At 39.0% G+C, this 17817-nt stretch overlaps 1 protein-coding gene across 1 annotated transcript in view; it reads right to left on the reverse strand.

The window, feature by feature from the left end:
* Positions 1–9867: 9867 nt before the first annotated feature.
* Positions 9868–17817, reverse strand: part of LOC126279058 (acylphosphatase-2) — a 132745-nt gene continuing 124795 nt past the window's right edge. Inside the window, exon 3 of the mRNA XM_049979489.1 lies at positions 9868–10342. Within this exon, the coding sequence (XP_049835446.1) occupies positions 10228–10342 (115 nt within the window). The 3' untranslated portion in view covers positions 9868–10227. The remainder of the gene's footprint in view (positions 10343–17817) is intronic.

Raw genomic sequence — 17817 nt, forward strand, 5'->3', positions numbered from 1 at the left:
ACATCAGGGTTGTTCTCTTTAAACAAACCAGGTATGTAATAAGAAACCAATGTGTATTTTCATATGGAGAGGTATGGATGTTCTGAAGCATACTTGCATAAGTAACAGTTAATTTGTCACTAGCAAGTTATCGTTATTATTATTATCTGTTTCAGTAGTTGAAACTGAACAACCAAAGAATGTAAGGGGTTAGTCGAAAATATGGAAACAGTGCGAGAAATGCACGCTTGAACATAAATGCAGATGTTGGCTGAGCCTGCAGGTTACAATGTTGTTCTTGGCGACAAACAGCACTGGCGCAATGTCCTCAGTATGTTGCAAGTGTCAGTAATTTTTCACAAGTTTAAAATATTTTGAGAAGCTCATTTTTTTCCATACTTGGCACAGTGTGGTACCAGATGTGTCTCCTAAGAGTCATTTGGTTCTTTTTCTCTTGTGTTTTCTCAGATATTTGCAATTTCATTTTTGCTGTGTGTAGCTTGAGTTGCCCCAAACAATTACTGCTCATGCAACACCCATTGTCAACAGAAAGGGTCAGTTTGATTCTACGTACAAACAAAATTGTTTTTAAATTGGAATGTTATGCGTACATTAGATAGAGAACTCCCAAATTGGTGTTGTCCGATATGTTTTATTGATATATATTAACAGTCCTAGTAGAACACAAAGAATAAGCAACTGTCCAGCAGCAACTGAGCAGCGCTTCGTGCTCGACGGTAGCAGGAAGTACGGGCCAGGGCAGTACTGTTGCTGCATGAGTACTGCTTATTCTTTGTGTTTTATTGTTTCTGTTAGTATTAATGTATAAAAAAAAGTATCACACTAAAATAATTTGGGGACCCTCTATTGAATGGACACGTAAAATTTTCCTTCAAAATTAATTATGTTTGTTACAGGAAATAAACTGATGTTTTCCCTCAGCATCACTTGATTTAATTCGACTTCATTCCACTATATACATGTTTTGCTTTTTTATGTTCATCTTATATCGTCACTCCAAGGCACTGTCCATTCCATTCAACTGCTCTTCAAAGGTCTTGTTGTATCTGTCAAAATGACAATGCCCTCTACAAACTTAAAAATTTTTTCCTTGTCCCAGAATTTCAATTCCTACTCCAAATTTTTCTTTGGTTTCCTTTAATGCTTGCTCAGTGTGCACATTGAATAATGTTGGGATAGGCTAGGTCCCTGTCTTACACCCTTCTCAGCCACTGCTTCCCTTTCATGCTCCTTGACCCTTGTGATGGCCGTCTGGTTTCTGTATAAATTATAAATAGCCTTTTGCTCCCTGTATTTTACCCCTGCTACCTCCAGAATTTCAAAGAGTGTGTTCTAGTTAACATTGTCAGAAATTTTCGCCAAGTCAACAAATGCTGTAAATGTAGGTTTGCCTTTCCATAACCTAGTAAGTCATAGGGTCAGTGTTCCCCATTTCTCCCGAATCCGAACTGATCTTCCCCAAGATTGGTTTCTTCCATTTTTTCCATCCTTCTGCTTCTTCTGTAAAGGAGAATGTGTTATTATTTTGTGATCATGACTTATTAAATTAATAGTTCGATAATTTCCATCACCAAGTGCTTTCTTTTGAACGGGGTTTATTACGTTCTTCTGAAAGTCTGAATGTATTTCATCTGTCTCGTACATCTTGTGCACCATATGGAAGCATTTTGTCATGGCTGGCTGTCACAAAGCAGTTCTGACAGAATGTTGTATACTCCTGGGGCTGTGTTTCGACTTAAGTCTTTCAGGGCTCTGTCGAATTCTTCTAACAGTACCATATCTCCCAACTCATCTTTATCTACTTCCTCGTTAACTTCTATAATATTGCCTTAAAAGTTCACTTCCCTTGTATACTCTCTATATATACTCCTTCCACCTTTCCCTTCTTTCCTAAGGTCTGGTTTACCATCTGAGTTATTTATATTCGTCAGATGCTTCTCGTGTCTCCAAATGCCTCCTCAATTTTTCTGTCGGTGGTACCTATCTTTCTCCTAGTGAATTCTGAATCCTTACATTTGTCATTTAGCCTTTCCTTCTTAGCCATTTTTCACTTACTGTCACACTCATTTTTTAGACATTTGTGTTCCCTTTTGCCTGTTTCATTTGCTCACTTTTTATATTCGCTCCTTTCATCAATAAATTCAATATCTCTCGTGTTATCCAAACTCGGCCTTCTCCTTTTACCTGTTTGATCCTCTGCTGCCTTCCACGTTTCATCTCTCAAAGGTAACCAATCGTCTTGTGGTGTATTCCTTTCCCCTGTTCTAGTCAAAAATTGCCTAAAGTTCCCTCTGAAACTCTCAACAATCTCTGGTTCTTTCACTTTATCCAGGTCCCATCACCTTAATATCCTACCTTTTTGTAATTTCTTCAGTGTTAATCTACAGTTCATAAACAATGAATTGTAGGCAGAATACACATCTGCCGCTGTAAATGTATTGCAGTTTAAAATCTGGTGGTGAAATCCCTGTCTTACATTATATAATCAGTCTGAAACCTCCCAGTGTCTTCAGGTCTTTCCCACATATGCAGCCTCCTTTTATGATTCTTAAACAAAGTGTTATTGATAATCAAACTATGCTCTGTACAAAATTTTGCTAGACAGCTTCCTCTTTCATTCTTTTTACCACCTAAAATTTTTGTTCACTTCCTTTTCGTACTGTTGAATTCCAGTCCCCCGTAACAGTTAGATTTTCATCCCCTTAACCATCTGAATAGTTTCTTTTATCTCATCATACATTTCTTCAATCTTATTATCATCATCATCTGCGTAGCTAGTTGTCATATAAACTTGGTCTACTATGGAAGGTGTGCGCTTCTTTCTATTTTCTAAGCTGTTCATAGTAGCATACCCGCATTCCTATTTTCCATATTCATTATTAAACACACTCCTGTGTTAGCCCTATTTAACTTTGTTTATAACACTATATTCACCTGACCAGAAGTCCTGTTCCTCCTGCCACAGAACTTCACTAATTCCCACTATATCTAGCTCCTATCCATTTTCCTTTTTAAGTTTTCTAACCTACGTGTGCAATTTCTCGTTTATCCATTCAGTAAAGATGTGTGCCCTCAGGAAAAATTATAGCTGTAGTTTCCCCTAGCTTCTGCCGTTTGCAGTACGAGTGCGGCAAGGCCTTTTTGGGTGATGTTACAAGGCCACATCAGTCAATCATCCAGACTGTTGCCATTCTAGCACTGAAAAGGCTGCTAACTCTTCTTCAGGAACCACATGTTTGTCTGCCCTCTCAACAGATACTCTCTATTGTGATTGCACGTATGGTATGACAATCTGTATCACTGAGGCATACAGGCCACTACTCCGATGACAAGATGAAACTGTAACCACAACAGAGCCTAAATAAATTGCACACTTTTTTGTTTAATGTTTAAAGGTGTGTTCAATCGCTGGCACTGTAGGTAAATCGCAAGAAAAAGCTGGGTGCTGTATTTACTGAGCAAAAGTAGGTACAGAAATAAAATTTTCATTAATGTTGTGACCGTTCTGAAGTGATTCTAAATGGATTTTATTTCCACATTTGCTACTGTAGCTCAGACGTGGGTCCACCCATTGTCAGCAGGAAAAAAGCAGTATGTGGTTGTTAGTAACCATGTATCAGAAAAGATGAAGTAGATTTCACTTGGTGGAAAGATAATAACCAATGTTTTGTAGGATGCAAAGGTGTTTGCTTTAATTGCTTGCCTTGCAGAGTGCAATAGATAAATAATTGGTAGGTATTCTTGACCAACTCATTGAATGACAAATGGTTTTTATGTGTGTGTATGGGGGATGGGGGAGGGGGTGTATTGATTGTTTTCTTCAAGACAGTGCGCCTTGCCCACTTGAAAATGGGAAACAAAAATCTGAAGTGCAAACTGTTTATTAGATTTAACATGCTGACTTTCATCTGTTGTCACAAACAGAAAAATTATTTCTAAAAAAGTGTTTTGAGCCATATGAAGCAGTTGTAAACATTTATTTTGCAGTATTCTGCGAAATGCATTTCAGGGTCAAATATTCCCAAAACATGCTCATGGATCCAAAATGGAACTGTACACTTTTTCCTTAAAAACTATTCAGAATTATTTCGTTATTGACAACTAAAATAGGTCTGAAACAAGTCAGTGCCGTAAATGAACCATACATTGTATACAATGAATTGGGACACCATTATTGCTGAAAGCTGTGTGCATATAAAAACTTGAGTGATGCTGGAAATATAGTGTCGTCGTCTACATGCTGCTGTTTCTCAGTTTCATTGTTTAAGAAGTTAAGTTCATTAATAGCTGTATTAGTGTTGACATACCTGTACTTAGGAGATACTGTGTGTTACACTGCCGCAACCCAGTCAAACAGTATTAACTTCTAGTTTTGATAAAATTATTAATATATTTATGTGACTAGTTTTGTGCCACATCAGTGTTTGTTGAATCCATTTCTTGAATACAGACAGACAGTCCAGTTACTATGACTTGGCTTAATTAAGTAGTGGGTTTTGTGCTAAGCTAATGTAAGTTTCTGTAGCAGCAAACATTTTCATCTATTTTATGATCTTCATTAATCAACACGTATAACTACTCTTACACATCATGTGAATATAACCCTTTGTGAATAATATTTATTTTGTAAATAACTGTCACTGTGCAGAATAAACTGGTGGGTGAAACTTAACAAATAAACTAACTTTCGCATCCTAGGTAAGATACATAAGTTGGACGAAAATATGAAAATACCAAAAACATGCGAGGATAATCGCAAAAGTAAGGTCTCCTATTTTTATAGGTACATAGACCTGTTTACTTCTACAGTGGTTTACATCAGTTTACAGCTTGAACATTTAGCTATTTTTCAACATAATCACCATTTCTATCGACGCATTTTTGTAGACACTGTGGCAGTTTTTGTATGCCCATGTCATACCAGCTTGCCGCTATGCTGTTCAGAAAGTTATGAATCTCTTCTTTCACCTCGTCGTTTAAGATGATTCGCTGTGACCACAATTAACTCTGACAGGTACTGTGAGACTCTGAAAAATCTCAAACGGGCAATTCAGACCCGAAGAAGAGGAATGTTGAGCAAGGGCGTACACATTCTCCATGTCAGTGCTTGCCCACACACCGTTCGGCAAACTGTTGCTCTCCTGCAATAGTTTCAGTGGAACATAATCACCCACCCACCCTATAGCCCTGACTTGGCACGCAGTGACTATCACCTGTCCCCTAGGTTAAAAGAACATTTGGCCGGAAATCGATTCAGCTCAAGACGACGAGGTGAAAGAAGAGGTTCATAACTTTTTGTGAATAGCATGGTGGTGAGCTGGTATGACATGGGCATACAAAAACTGCCACAGCGTCGACAGAAATGTTGATTATGTCGAAAAGTAGCTAAATGTTCAAGCTGTAAACTGATGTAAACCATTGTAGAAATAAACAGGTCTATGTACTTACAAAAAAAATAGAAGACCTTACTTTTGGGATTACCCTTGTAACACTTTACCATGTTGACATTCGAAACAGCTTCCAGTTGCCTCGGAATGGATAAATGCCAGTCCTGCATGGTTTCCAAGGGAATCTTAAACCATTCTTCCTGCCAAATAGTGGCACGTGCAGGTAACAACGATGGATGTGGCTAGTTATCACACACACTTCACTCCAAAGTAAACTACAAAGGTTGAATAATAATAGTGAATCTAGTCAATGTGGTGGCCAGGGGAGATACAATAATAATTTGTCCTTGTGCTCACAAAACTAGGCCTGGACAGTGTGAGCTGTGAGGCCAGGGGCTCTGTTGTCTTAGAACACTGCATCACCATTGGGGATTAAACATTGTACTATGGGATGGAGCTGAGTCATAAAGTTGGTCACATAATTATTGGTAGTAATGTGACCTTGTGCAGTATCCATGGCATCTATGGAATACTGTGTCTTGGCTGCCCAAATTTTCACTGAACTTCCACCATGTTTCACTTTCAGGAGGTAAACTTGGCCAGAAGTTGGAGACAGTGCAACAAGATTAAAATTACTTTATTCCATTGCTCACTCCATCGTCATGGTTTTTTGGCTTCAGCACCACATTTTCCTGTTATAGGCATTTACGTCTCTTGTGCATGGTTGTGGAACCAGCTCAAGCTGCAATTCCCAGTTTATTGAACTCTCTTCATGTTGTTATTGTTCTGGCAGGTTTTGTGAGTGTGACCTTCAGTCCTGCAGTGATGTTTGCGGCTCTTGTCCTTGTTTTTCATCACAATCCTCTCTAATGACCATCTGACACTATCACTCAACATGCTCTTGGCACTTGGGTCCACATTTTGAGTTACAAGGAGAGGTACAGCGCGATCTAGTTTTTGAAACTATATGTACAGTGCAGGTTAAGATCCCAGGTATCATACACTGCAGCCATTCAACCTGCTGGGCCCTTGTTCGTGAGTAATTGATGGGGAAAAAAGTCGTAATTGTGTGTGACACTTTCAATCTTCTGTGACACAATAGCGTTAGAAAAGTTGCATCTTATGATCATACTCCTCAGGCCACCTAATGATGTGTGCTGCAGGATATCTTCGGTACCACTATATGATTCCTCCAACCGTGTTCCATTCGCGAATAGTGCATGGAAAGAATGATTGTTGGTAAGCCTCTGTATTGGCTCTAATTTCTTGAATTTTCTCCTTGTGGTCAATACGCGTGGTGGGAAGTAATATGTTGTTCGACTCCTCCTGAAAAATGCTGTTCCAAAATTTCAATAGTAAATCTCTCCGTGATGCACAATGCCTCATTTGTAACGTCTGCCAGTGGAGTTTGTTTAGCATGTCCACAACGCCTTTTCGCCAGTTAAACGATCCTGTGATGAAAAGCACCGCTCTTCATTGGATCTTCTCTATCAGTCCTACCTGATAGGGATTCCAGATAGATGAACAATACTCAAAAATCGGGTGAACAAGTGCGTTATAAGACACTTCTTTCATGGATGACTTACATTTCCTCAAGATTCTTCTGATGAATCTGGTGTCTGCTTTTCCCACTATCTGTTTTATGTGGTCATTCCACTTAAGATCGCTCTGGGTAGTTAAGCCTAGATATTTTACGACAGATGCTGTCTCCAGCTGTTTGTCATCAATAGAGTAGTGGATTTCTTTTCCTATGTATGCTCAATATGTTACATAATTCTACGACAGATTGACGTCAACGATTTAGGTCTATAATTGTGTGGATCTGTGTTACGGCCTTTCTTAGAAATAGGCATGACCAGCGCTTTTTTCCAGTTGTTAGGAAAGCGATCTACAATAAATTAATGCTGGAAGGGGAACAAGTTCTTTTGCATAATCTTTATAGAATCTTATAGGTATCTCATCTGGTCCTGACACCTTTCCACTATTAAGCGACTATAGCTGCTTTTCAATTCCGCAGTTGGTTATCTCAATAGCTGTGATTTCAATGTTCGTACAACAATTGTGAGGAGGATCAGTGTTACGATCGTCCACAGTGAAACTACTTCGGAAGACCGAATTCAGTATTTGGGCCTTCTCTCTGTTATCTTCTGTTTTGGTGCCAGTGTGGTCACTGAGAGAATGAATAGATGATTTTGACCCATTTACTGATTTTACATATGGCCAAAATCTCTTTGGGTTTTTACTCAGGTCTGCTGACAACCTCTTACCTTCAAAATCATTGAATGCTTCTCTCATTGCTCTCCTTACACTCATTTTCACTTCACTCAGCTTTTGTCTGTGAGCTAGGTTTTTACTTCTCTTGAATCTGAGGTGAAGTGCTCTTTGTTTACATAGCCCTTCTGTAACACGGCTATTAAAACCATGGTGGATCTTTCCCATCCCATAAAACCTTACTCAGAACATACTTGTGTGGGGCATATTGAACAATGCCTTTGATTATTTTACATTTGTTCTCCACAACTTCGTCCTCATCATCGAATATGCCGACTGCTGAGATATTCTGAAATTTGTATCCTGTCACCATTGCAGAGCAAAGATACCTTCCTACCTTCTTTTGGTTACCAGAAGTGCAATTTTTTTGCACTGCGTGCATAACCTAAATACCTAATGTGCTATGGATAAAATAATGCAGGTTTGTGAGTAAAACAAAATTCAAGCAAAATTAGAAATAGATATAATGACCACAATAATGTGGACAAAAAAAACTGTGATAAAACAACAGGAATTAAATCGAAATTAATTCATACATTTAGTTAAAAACACATGCAAATGGAGAAAGAGTGATAGGAAGAAAAATGAGAGTAAATGTAGTTGATATTATGATTAAAATTATGTGACAAAGAAATGTGATTAAAATTGCATTACAATTAATTAATTGAATAAAAATGATGACAGTTTGATAAAGATTTAAAAATAGAAAAACATTGTGCCTTTGACAAGACTCGACCTCACAATCTCCTGCGTTGAAATTGCTGTTCTACACATTAAACCACGCAAACAGATGACATAATGTAACTTTGTTAGTGCTATTGAGTATCATACAAAATTCCAAGTCCCCCCCCCCCCCCCCCCCCCCCCCCCCCCCCGAATTACTTGCAAATTAGGGTCCACCAGGGTGAATGGCTGCAGTGTGTGATATCTGGGATTTTAACCTACATCACAATATAGAGTGTTTCAAAAAGTTGATATCATCGTTGATACCTCTCTTTGTTAGTGGATGATATTTTTTATGCAGTATATGTCTTAGATATGCTTCTTGAACAGGGTCGGTATGTTGTCAAAGACAACTGTGCAATTTGCAGGCTAGTCTAGGATCTACATTTACATTCAAGCATGCATTTCTCATGTTGTTTTCCTATTTTTTGTTCAACCTCTGTAGCATAATGAACTTAGACCATATGTAGAAAAAACTGCTATAGTGTATTACAGAAGGTAACTGGAAGAAATATGCAATGAGACAAGCATAAATGAAACTTTTATTTGAATATTTGAAAACAACAGTTACACCAAAGTCACCAATATTTATTATGTCCCCTGGACATTACAAAAAATGGTAATGGTTCTTAATAGGGTGTGTGATGACCACATATGACACAAGGTGTCCCCATGCTACCCACAAAACTGGTAAGAAGTTCTTGTGGTAGGACATTCCACTCATTCATCCAGCACAGTTGACAACTGCTGTATGAGTGGATATGCTGCAAATGTCTCCCCAGTGCATCCTAAACTTACTTGATGCTACTATTTAAGTCCGGGGGGGGGGGGGGGGGGGGGGAAATGGGCAGGCCAAATTAGGCCAGTCCATTCGCCAAATATCCTCTCATTCTAAGAGCTGCTTCATTTGCGCAGTTTGATACAGTTGCAGTCAGAGCCAACTGCACTCCTGAAAAGACACTCTTAAGGAAGTAGTACAGTGTCACAATAACATTGAACAGTGAGCATACAGTGTTGAAAGATTTGAAGTCAGTATACCCATGCAACATTGTTTCTTGCCACACCTCGACACCTGGGATCACAAAAGCAACGATGTTTGACATGATTGTGGTCGTATCTTCCTATGGAGGTTTATTCAGGTCAGTAATACGTGCATAACAGCTCCAGTGGGACCATGCACAGTGAAACACTGTTGTGTTTAAACCAACCTGTGGGTTATTGTCTTACCTTTATCTTTCAACATAGAATTGAGGTCCGTGAGACACACATTCATAACATGTGGATTATGAATGTAGCTGTAAAATCCAACAAAGGCACCTGTATTGTGTTACTCCTTTGCATGGTAGAACCAAGGAAATGAAGTTTGCAGCAGTGCTAACACACAAATATGAGTTATGCTTGTGTTCATCTTTTATATTTCTCTGTCCTTACAAAAACAGTAAAGGTGGTGCATAAACGTACATACAATCACAAAATATAAGAAACATTTAACAAAAACACATAAAATACTTTAATTCTCAAAAATTAAGGTACAATTTGGCAGTTACATGTACTATTGGTCTGCTGATGTCTTTTTTGCATATTATGTTTGCAAGTAAGATACTTCTTGCATAAGTTGTGTGTGTTTTTGATTTAATCATCCAGAAAGTTTTATTAATATTTGTGTACGCATACGTGGTGTGAATGGTTCAGGTCAAGCATGAAGTTTGAGGATGACGTGTAAATATGCGTGAATTAATGTTTCTGTTGATGTAAAATTAAGACATCAGCACTGTGAAAAGAAAGGAATTTAGACATGCAAACAGAAGTTTTGCATGTTTTTCTTCTTGGTGTGATTTTAAAACACTCAGAATCTGATACTGAATCCTCTGAAATCTTGTCTTGCCAGGAACTCCCAGTTTTTGAATTCACAGCGGTCAATCTTTGCTCCAGGACTACCAGTCTTAGATAACCATTGAACCCTGAAATGAGAGAAAGTATAGATTTTTAATGTTTAGAATTGTCAGGAATTTGACACATAAGAAGCACGTTTTAGTGCTCTATTTGTATACCACAAACATAATATTGGAAGAAGCATTGTTTTAATGCTCCATTTGTATACCACAAATGACATAATATTTGAAGAAGCATCTGAATCGTGTAAAGATTTTTTTGTTTGCATGGAATCATGAAAGAAATCTTGAAAACCACTGAATGGCACTATATTATGTACTAATTTTATTTTTGTTTCTAGTCTGAGATGACTATCATCTGGCAGATGTCCATACCGAAAAAAGTAATGAAACATGTTAATCAAAGTTTTAAGTAGAAGTGATATAAGAGTTTTTGTCAAAATTTGGAGCATCTGTGGTTGATTTAAAAATTTTCTTAACTAATTTTACATTTATGTAAGACTTTCTCATGAGAGCTGTTTGTATCGCTCTTCTCTCATTTGATGATAGATTACCAATTGATTCCTAACATATGTTGTACATGCAAATGTATTTACAAAGTAGAAAACTAGACACAGTGAAGTTAGAAGGCTTCGGGCTCTCCATTGATCTCTCACATTGGTGTTTGTTGTGGGATATCAGGAGGCTGGATGATACTCGGTATGGGTAACCCTTGGAAAGGAGTAGAGTGCCAAGTTGCAGATTAGATTCTCATTTGGTGGTGTAGTTGGGTATCAAACAGTTAAGTTTGGGAACTGTTTGAACTTTAGCTGCAACTTTTTCAGGATGGTAGTGGTAGGTTAAAAATCTAAGGTTACACCCAGGTATTTGTAAATATGAGTGTATCAGAAAGAGTGGCTCCTGAGCCTGACCTTCGTGTTGCTGACATGTAATGTTTGAGGATAAGTCAAAAAGTATCTGCAAAACGTATTTCTAATGTATTACAACAACAGTCAAAAATGTAAACTATCATTTTTCATCATAGTCACTCAGCTTTTAAATGTACTTGGTTCATCTTTAGCAAGCTTTCCATACCCTCCGAAGAAAAGTTTTTAAGTTTAGCGCGATTTAATTCAGCACAGGTGAATTGTTGGCCTCATGCACTATGTTTAAGTGCAACAAAGAAATGGAATTATGGAGGGTGGTGAGAATGTTTGCAGGATGCTCCAACATCTCGAAATCCATATGCTGAAAAACTTGAAAAGTGTTGGCGGTGCCATGTGAATGCTCTATGGCAGGGAGGGGGAATCATAATGCCGTTTGACAGTACCATGGTGTTTGTTTTGAACTATTGCATTCAATTCGTTGCAAAATATATCACTGTTATGTTGATAATTTACTGTTGAGCCCTCTTCCAAGTAACATTCCCGACTGGCCCTTGGCATCCCAAAATACTGTGAGCATCAGTTTTCCTGCATGGGAGCGACTCTGATTTTCATTGTCTGGCATTTGCTTTTTCATTCAAAGTGATGAAACTATGTTTAGTCTCCAGTGATTTGTTTTAAAAACATTAGTATGACAGTCCAGTAGCACATTCTCACGCAATTGTGCTTGCACTCGTGAGTTGGTTTTGGACCCATCTTGTGCAGACTTCATAAAAAATGAGTCTGTTGTGGAAGGTTCACATGCACAACTAAAACTATTGTGCATTTGGTTTGCCACTTTGACAGTCACTTATCTATTATTCAAAATCATGCCACAAGACTTTCTTAATATGTGTAAATAGTTGGTGTGAATGGACGTTCTGCTATTTTATTGCCCCGCACACTTGCTTGGCCACTTCTGAATTATTCAGTCTGTAGGTAAACAATTTTCCACAGTAAACATTGTCCCCATATTGTGTTTAGACTTCTGCTTATTTATGCTCCTCAGGCACTTTCAGACAAAAAATAGAATGCTATTCTTGGTGCAAACGGAGGGTAGTGCTTCCATGTTTACTTAGTAAGGATACGAAGTGAATTGATGTGATGGTACTGAAATCTGCCATGAGTGTAGAAGATGGTGGTATTTAATGACTGGCGAGCACATCAAACTTTGTTACAAACCTAAAGACAATTGAAACGAAAGTGCAGGTGCTTACCCTTGTAGCTATTTCTAGACCAAATCACAGGCACCATTTCTAAGAAGTAATAATCTTTGACCTGTGTGTTCCCCACTTCACTGAAATTTCCTCTTTGAATAATGAGAATGATGTCATCAGCATAGATATATTTGTGAGATTTTTTAAGGTTGCAAGAGCATTGGTAGAGAATTGGAGACAGTACTGAACCCTATGGCCAGCCATATTTAAGTTTGAAGAATCTGTTATAAGCATGTTCTGCACAGATTTTAAAAAATCTTATCGCCAAATGTGTTTTTTTATCAGATTGAATATCTTGTGACATATATGCCCTCGATGAGTTTATGCTGAGAGCCTCCTTTCTAAATGGAATTGTAAGCAACCACATCAAGGATTTTGCAGACAAACTTTCCGTCTATCTTCTAGAGTCTATTTACCAAGACATTAATGTCTGGTCAATGCAGTTTTGATCATGCCAAGAGCCAGCTTTCTTAACTAGCATAGGATGTTAAATCACAGGAACTATTTTGCTCAGAATTGACATTTCCAGAAACTTTTGAGCTACTCTTAATGAGACAGAAGGTTTGTGGTCTTTCTTGGTTACTGGATTGCTCTAATATAATGAAGACTTACATGTCTGAAACAAAAGAGGCAGTCACCTGACACATGATAGACTAATATAATGTCTAGTGTAAACTTAACAGAGTGAATATATCTATATGCAGGTATTATTGCTCCCACCACCACTGCAACCACCACCATTACCACGGTATGTCTGTCAGAAAATAGTATATAGTGCATTAGACGAATGTGAATTGAAAAGCTTTACTCTGAAGCTTTGTTTGGTTACAGATTGCTGCTAAATTTTGAATTCATGGAGAGAGGAAAAAAGCACATGATTAAAGTGCAGTTTTTCCCTAGAACTCTTTGTTAAGGAGGATATAGTGTTTGAGACCCTAAATTCCAGTCGTGAAATAATAATCCCTTTAACTGTTCTTTGTCTTCATGATTTTTATGTAACCACATCAGCACTATTGGGTAGTTGTTAGAACTGCTCAATCATAATTAATAGAAAGAAGTTGCTATGATTTTTGTAGGTTGATGATCATCACACTCTTGTGTTACTGTAGAACTAATGTGGCCAACCACATTGCAGACAATAAGCAAATAGTAATAGAACATGCTGCCATAGGTCAGGTAGTAGCAGAATGGTGTAAACAGAAATTTTATCTTTGAGAAGCACAGCTTCCATCGCACAGTATAGGAGAAGGCAAGTTTGATGAAATAGGGCTATTCAAAGTTCAGGCAGGAATGTCACATTAGGTGAAAAAAGTGGAGAGCAAAATTTTTCCGTTTATTTATCAGCTTTGATATACAAACCATGCAGCCAGTAGCATGGAGCTGGCTATGACTTACTAAAACCTTTCCCTGAAATGGGGTTCATTCTATCTGAGACTTTGCCCACCACACGTAGAACAGCTTTTTGTCGCCCTCTCGACCAGTGCAGTATCCATGTCAGACTGTGTGTGCTCCTTCAGCACCGTTATCCTTATGCTATGGCTCCCCCTGTGACCGTCCTCACCAAACACTTGTCCTAGTCACCATTCTACCATCATCTATACCAGCCCTGTAACTGGCAAAACATAGACCATGAAAGAGAGAGTCACCTATGAAACAATGTGTATACTTGCTGTTATGTAAAAACTCTTCAGCCTTTTACACTACCACCAAGTTGTCAGTTAGCATGAATAGGCACAGATAGACTAATATAATGGCAAAACACAAAATCCTATTGCAGAGCATGCACATGTGTCATCTGGATTCTTCCCCCAGGGTTCTTGCCACCTACATCTTTCATTTTCTGACACCTCAACTTTTCACTATCTCCCTCCCACCTCTATCACATACAATGCACTTAGCTTTTTGCTCTTATTAACTTGTGCATGTTGTTTTAGCAGTAATCTCTGTCTTACATATGACACTCTTCCACCTGTAACCGAGCGAGGTGGCGCAGTGGTTAGCACACTGGACTCTCATTCGGGAGGACAGCGGTTCAATCCCGTCTCCGGCCATCCTGATTTAGGTTTTCCGTGATTTCCCTAAATCGCTTCAGGCAAATGCCGGGATGGTTCCTTTGAAAGGGCACGGCCGATTTCCTTCCCAATCCTTCCCTAACCCGAGCTTACGCTCCGTCTCTAATGACCTCGTTGTCGATGGGACGTTAAACACTAACCACCACCACCACCTGTAACCGAGCGAGGTGGCGCAGTGGTTAGACACTGGACTCGCATTCGGGAGGACGACGGTTCAATCCCGCGTCCGGCCATCCTGATTTAGGTTTTCTGTGATTTCCCTAAATCACTTCAGGCAAATGCCGGGATGGTTCCTCTGAGAGGGCATGGCCGTCATCCTTCCCTAATCCGATGAGACCAATGACCTCGCTGCCTGGTCTCCTTCTCCAAAACAACCCCCCTCCACCTGTAAGCTCACAGCTTTTCAAGTCTCGTCCGTTGCAGTCCCCAACGATCAGTCTTTCATGTTCATTCCATCTGGTAAGTCTCTCCTGACCTGGAGATCTGAGTGACTTCTCTGAACTCTACCCCTTTCCCTAAACATCACCAGTTCTTTTCCTTCATCCCTCTCTTTGCCCTTCAAGCCCTCTGCCAGGAAGAGGAGCCACTGGCTCTGAAAGTTTGTGTAAATAATACATTTGTCAAGTGTGTTCTCCTGCCACCATATGGTGAGTACATTTTTTGCATATCTAATTACAGTACATAACATACCGAAGATCTCTCAAGCAAATAATTATGCCCAGTGACAAGAAGGGCAGCTGAAGTGATCCACAAATCTTCTGTCCACTATCCTTGACATCCATTTGTCATAGAATCTTAGAACACAATCTGAGCTCAAATATAATGAGGTACCTGGAGCAGAAGGACCTCCTCCATGTTAACCAGCACATCAGTCATGTGAAAACCAACTCACACTTTTCTCACACAACAACCTGAAACCTGTGAATCAAGGCAATCAGATAGCTGTAGTGTTCCTTGAGTTTCAAAAGGTAGTATCACCATACACTTATTCTTGATAGTGTATTCATATGGAGTATCAACCCAGATTTGTGACTGGAGAGATAATACCATGTTGGAGACCACACATCATCTTATTTTGGATGTAGAGTCATTGACAGATGTTGAAGTAACTTAAGGTGTGCCTCAAGGATGTGTATCTGTTGCTGTCCTTATAGTACATTAATAACCTCAGATATTTTGCAGATAATGCAGCGCTCTATAATGAAGTACTGTGTGGAAGAAGCTGCATAAACAGTCAGTCATATTTTGCGTCCTAGAATACTGCTCAAGTTTGTGGGGTCTGGACAAATCAGGACTAACAGGGGGCACTGAAGTGATACAAAGAAAGGCATACGAATTGTAAAGTGTTTCTTCTACCCATTGTAGAGTGTCATGAAGATGCTGAAAGACCAGAATTGGCAGATGCTTGTAGATGCAAACTATCCTGTGGAAGCTTGCTAAGAAATGTTCTAGAACCAGCTTTATGTGATGAATCCAGAAATATATTAGAAACCCCTACATATACATATACATTCTGCATACCACTTTCAAATGTAAGGCAGAGGGTATGTCTCATTGTACCATTTATTAGAGCTTTCCATTCACGTATGCACTGCACGAAGAATGATCACTTATATGCATCTGTGCATGCTGTAATTAGTCGCTGCAGTGTGGAACCGTGAGGCCGCTACGGTTGCAGGTTCGAATCCTGCCTTGGGCTTGGATGTGTGTGATGTCCTTAGGTTAGTTAGGTTTAACTAGTTCTACATTCTAGGGGACTAACGACCTCAGAAGTTGAGTCCCATAGTGTTCAGAGCCATTTGAACCATTTTGTAATTAATGTAATCTTGTCTTTGCGATGCATTTGGGAGTGACAAATAGAGAATTGTAATATATTTCTAAATTCATCACATCTTCTAGAAACTTTCTAAGTAGATTTCCAGAGGACAGTATGCATCTGTCAGCTTCTGCATGACACCCTCCCATAGTTCAAACAAACCTGTGACCTTGCCGTCCTTTTTATCCATTCAGTGTCACCTGTAGTCCTATTTGATATGGGTCCGACATATGTATCCAGGGCCATGTTTCATTTTTGCCTGATTATTGTTATGGTGTGATTAAAATAGCTTTAAGGTAGGTCAACACTGGCATGGTTTTGTAAACTTAATTAAAAATATTTGTGCACTTTTTTCTGGTTCATAAACAAAACAATATATTTTTTTAAACTTTCAAGCATGTTTGATTAATATAATTTTTTCAACTTCTATCAGTTAAATATGAGTTATCTTACCATCACCTTTATGTTAACTTTTCTTACTTCGCATATAAAGCTACATGTAATAGCAGGTGCCCACTGTATCATTTTCATGTAGATTACTTAATACAATTCGCTTTAGTTTGTTAACTCAGTTAGCACTGACTTCAGATATAATTCCTACTCTGCTGCTAACGGATGTTGATTTGCTGTGTTTTGATCACTGAAGAAAGTGGCTGAGTGGGGTTTGGTCTCGATATCTGGCCAAAGGAAAGTACCAGAAAAAGCACTGAAGAAACTTGTGCATCTTCATGTTTTTAAAAAATCCTCAAGAAATGCAGGTAGGGAACAAGCACCTTCCCCTTGTGAAATTGTGGAAGACCGATTGCAGTGAATTGGATGCAACAAAATAAAAAAAGTGAGTGTTCAAAATCAAAACAACAGTTTGAAGATGGTACCACAAAAGACTGTACTAGCACATTTCTTCAGAGAAAGCTGGCAAACAATGAAATTATTGATTGAACAGTCTTAACTGTACTGCCAGCCCCTAGTGTCCAGTGGGCATAATACTTTGGTGATCATCCATGCTCCTATGATCAGTTGCACTGACCAACTGAGCTCTGTGGTCCTCTCCTTATGGAGAAAGGTGTGCTGATTGCAGCCATGGTAGAGGAAATTTTTAGCTGTTTTGCACGTTCATTTTGCTTGATCACTGATGCCTTGGGTAAGAGGATGGGGGCTTATGTCCCCAAATTGGGAATTTATTTGGAGAAACTTGTGGAGACAGTTACAGTTTTCACCTTACAACCAAGTAAAGCCTACAAAAGCTGGTCAGAACTGCTGGTTTTGCCACCTATTTTGTTGCCCTGATGTGGGCACAATCTTCTATGAGAGACAGCTGGCGCGTGATCATTATATATACCCTCCCACTGCAAGCCATTACCTACGTGTTGGTAGTCGTGGAGACATTTGCATTGGCGTCTGTTGTAGCATTGATGTAGTTCCTCTGTTCGCCCTGGTCATGTTATGTTTATTGACCCCCTCCTTAATTAGATCCAGTGCTGGTTCCAAAGTCTTGCAGGGATTATAGCCGAAGGTCAGACAGAGCAGCAGCATTAAT

Source organism: Schistocerca gregaria, chromosome 6 (assembly GCF_023897955.1).
Source record: "Schistocerca gregaria isolate iqSchGreg1 chromosome 6, iqSchGreg1.2, whole genome shotgun sequence".
Taxonomy (NCBI): domain Eukaryota; kingdom Metazoa; phylum Arthropoda; class Insecta; order Orthoptera; family Acrididae; genus Schistocerca; species Schistocerca gregaria.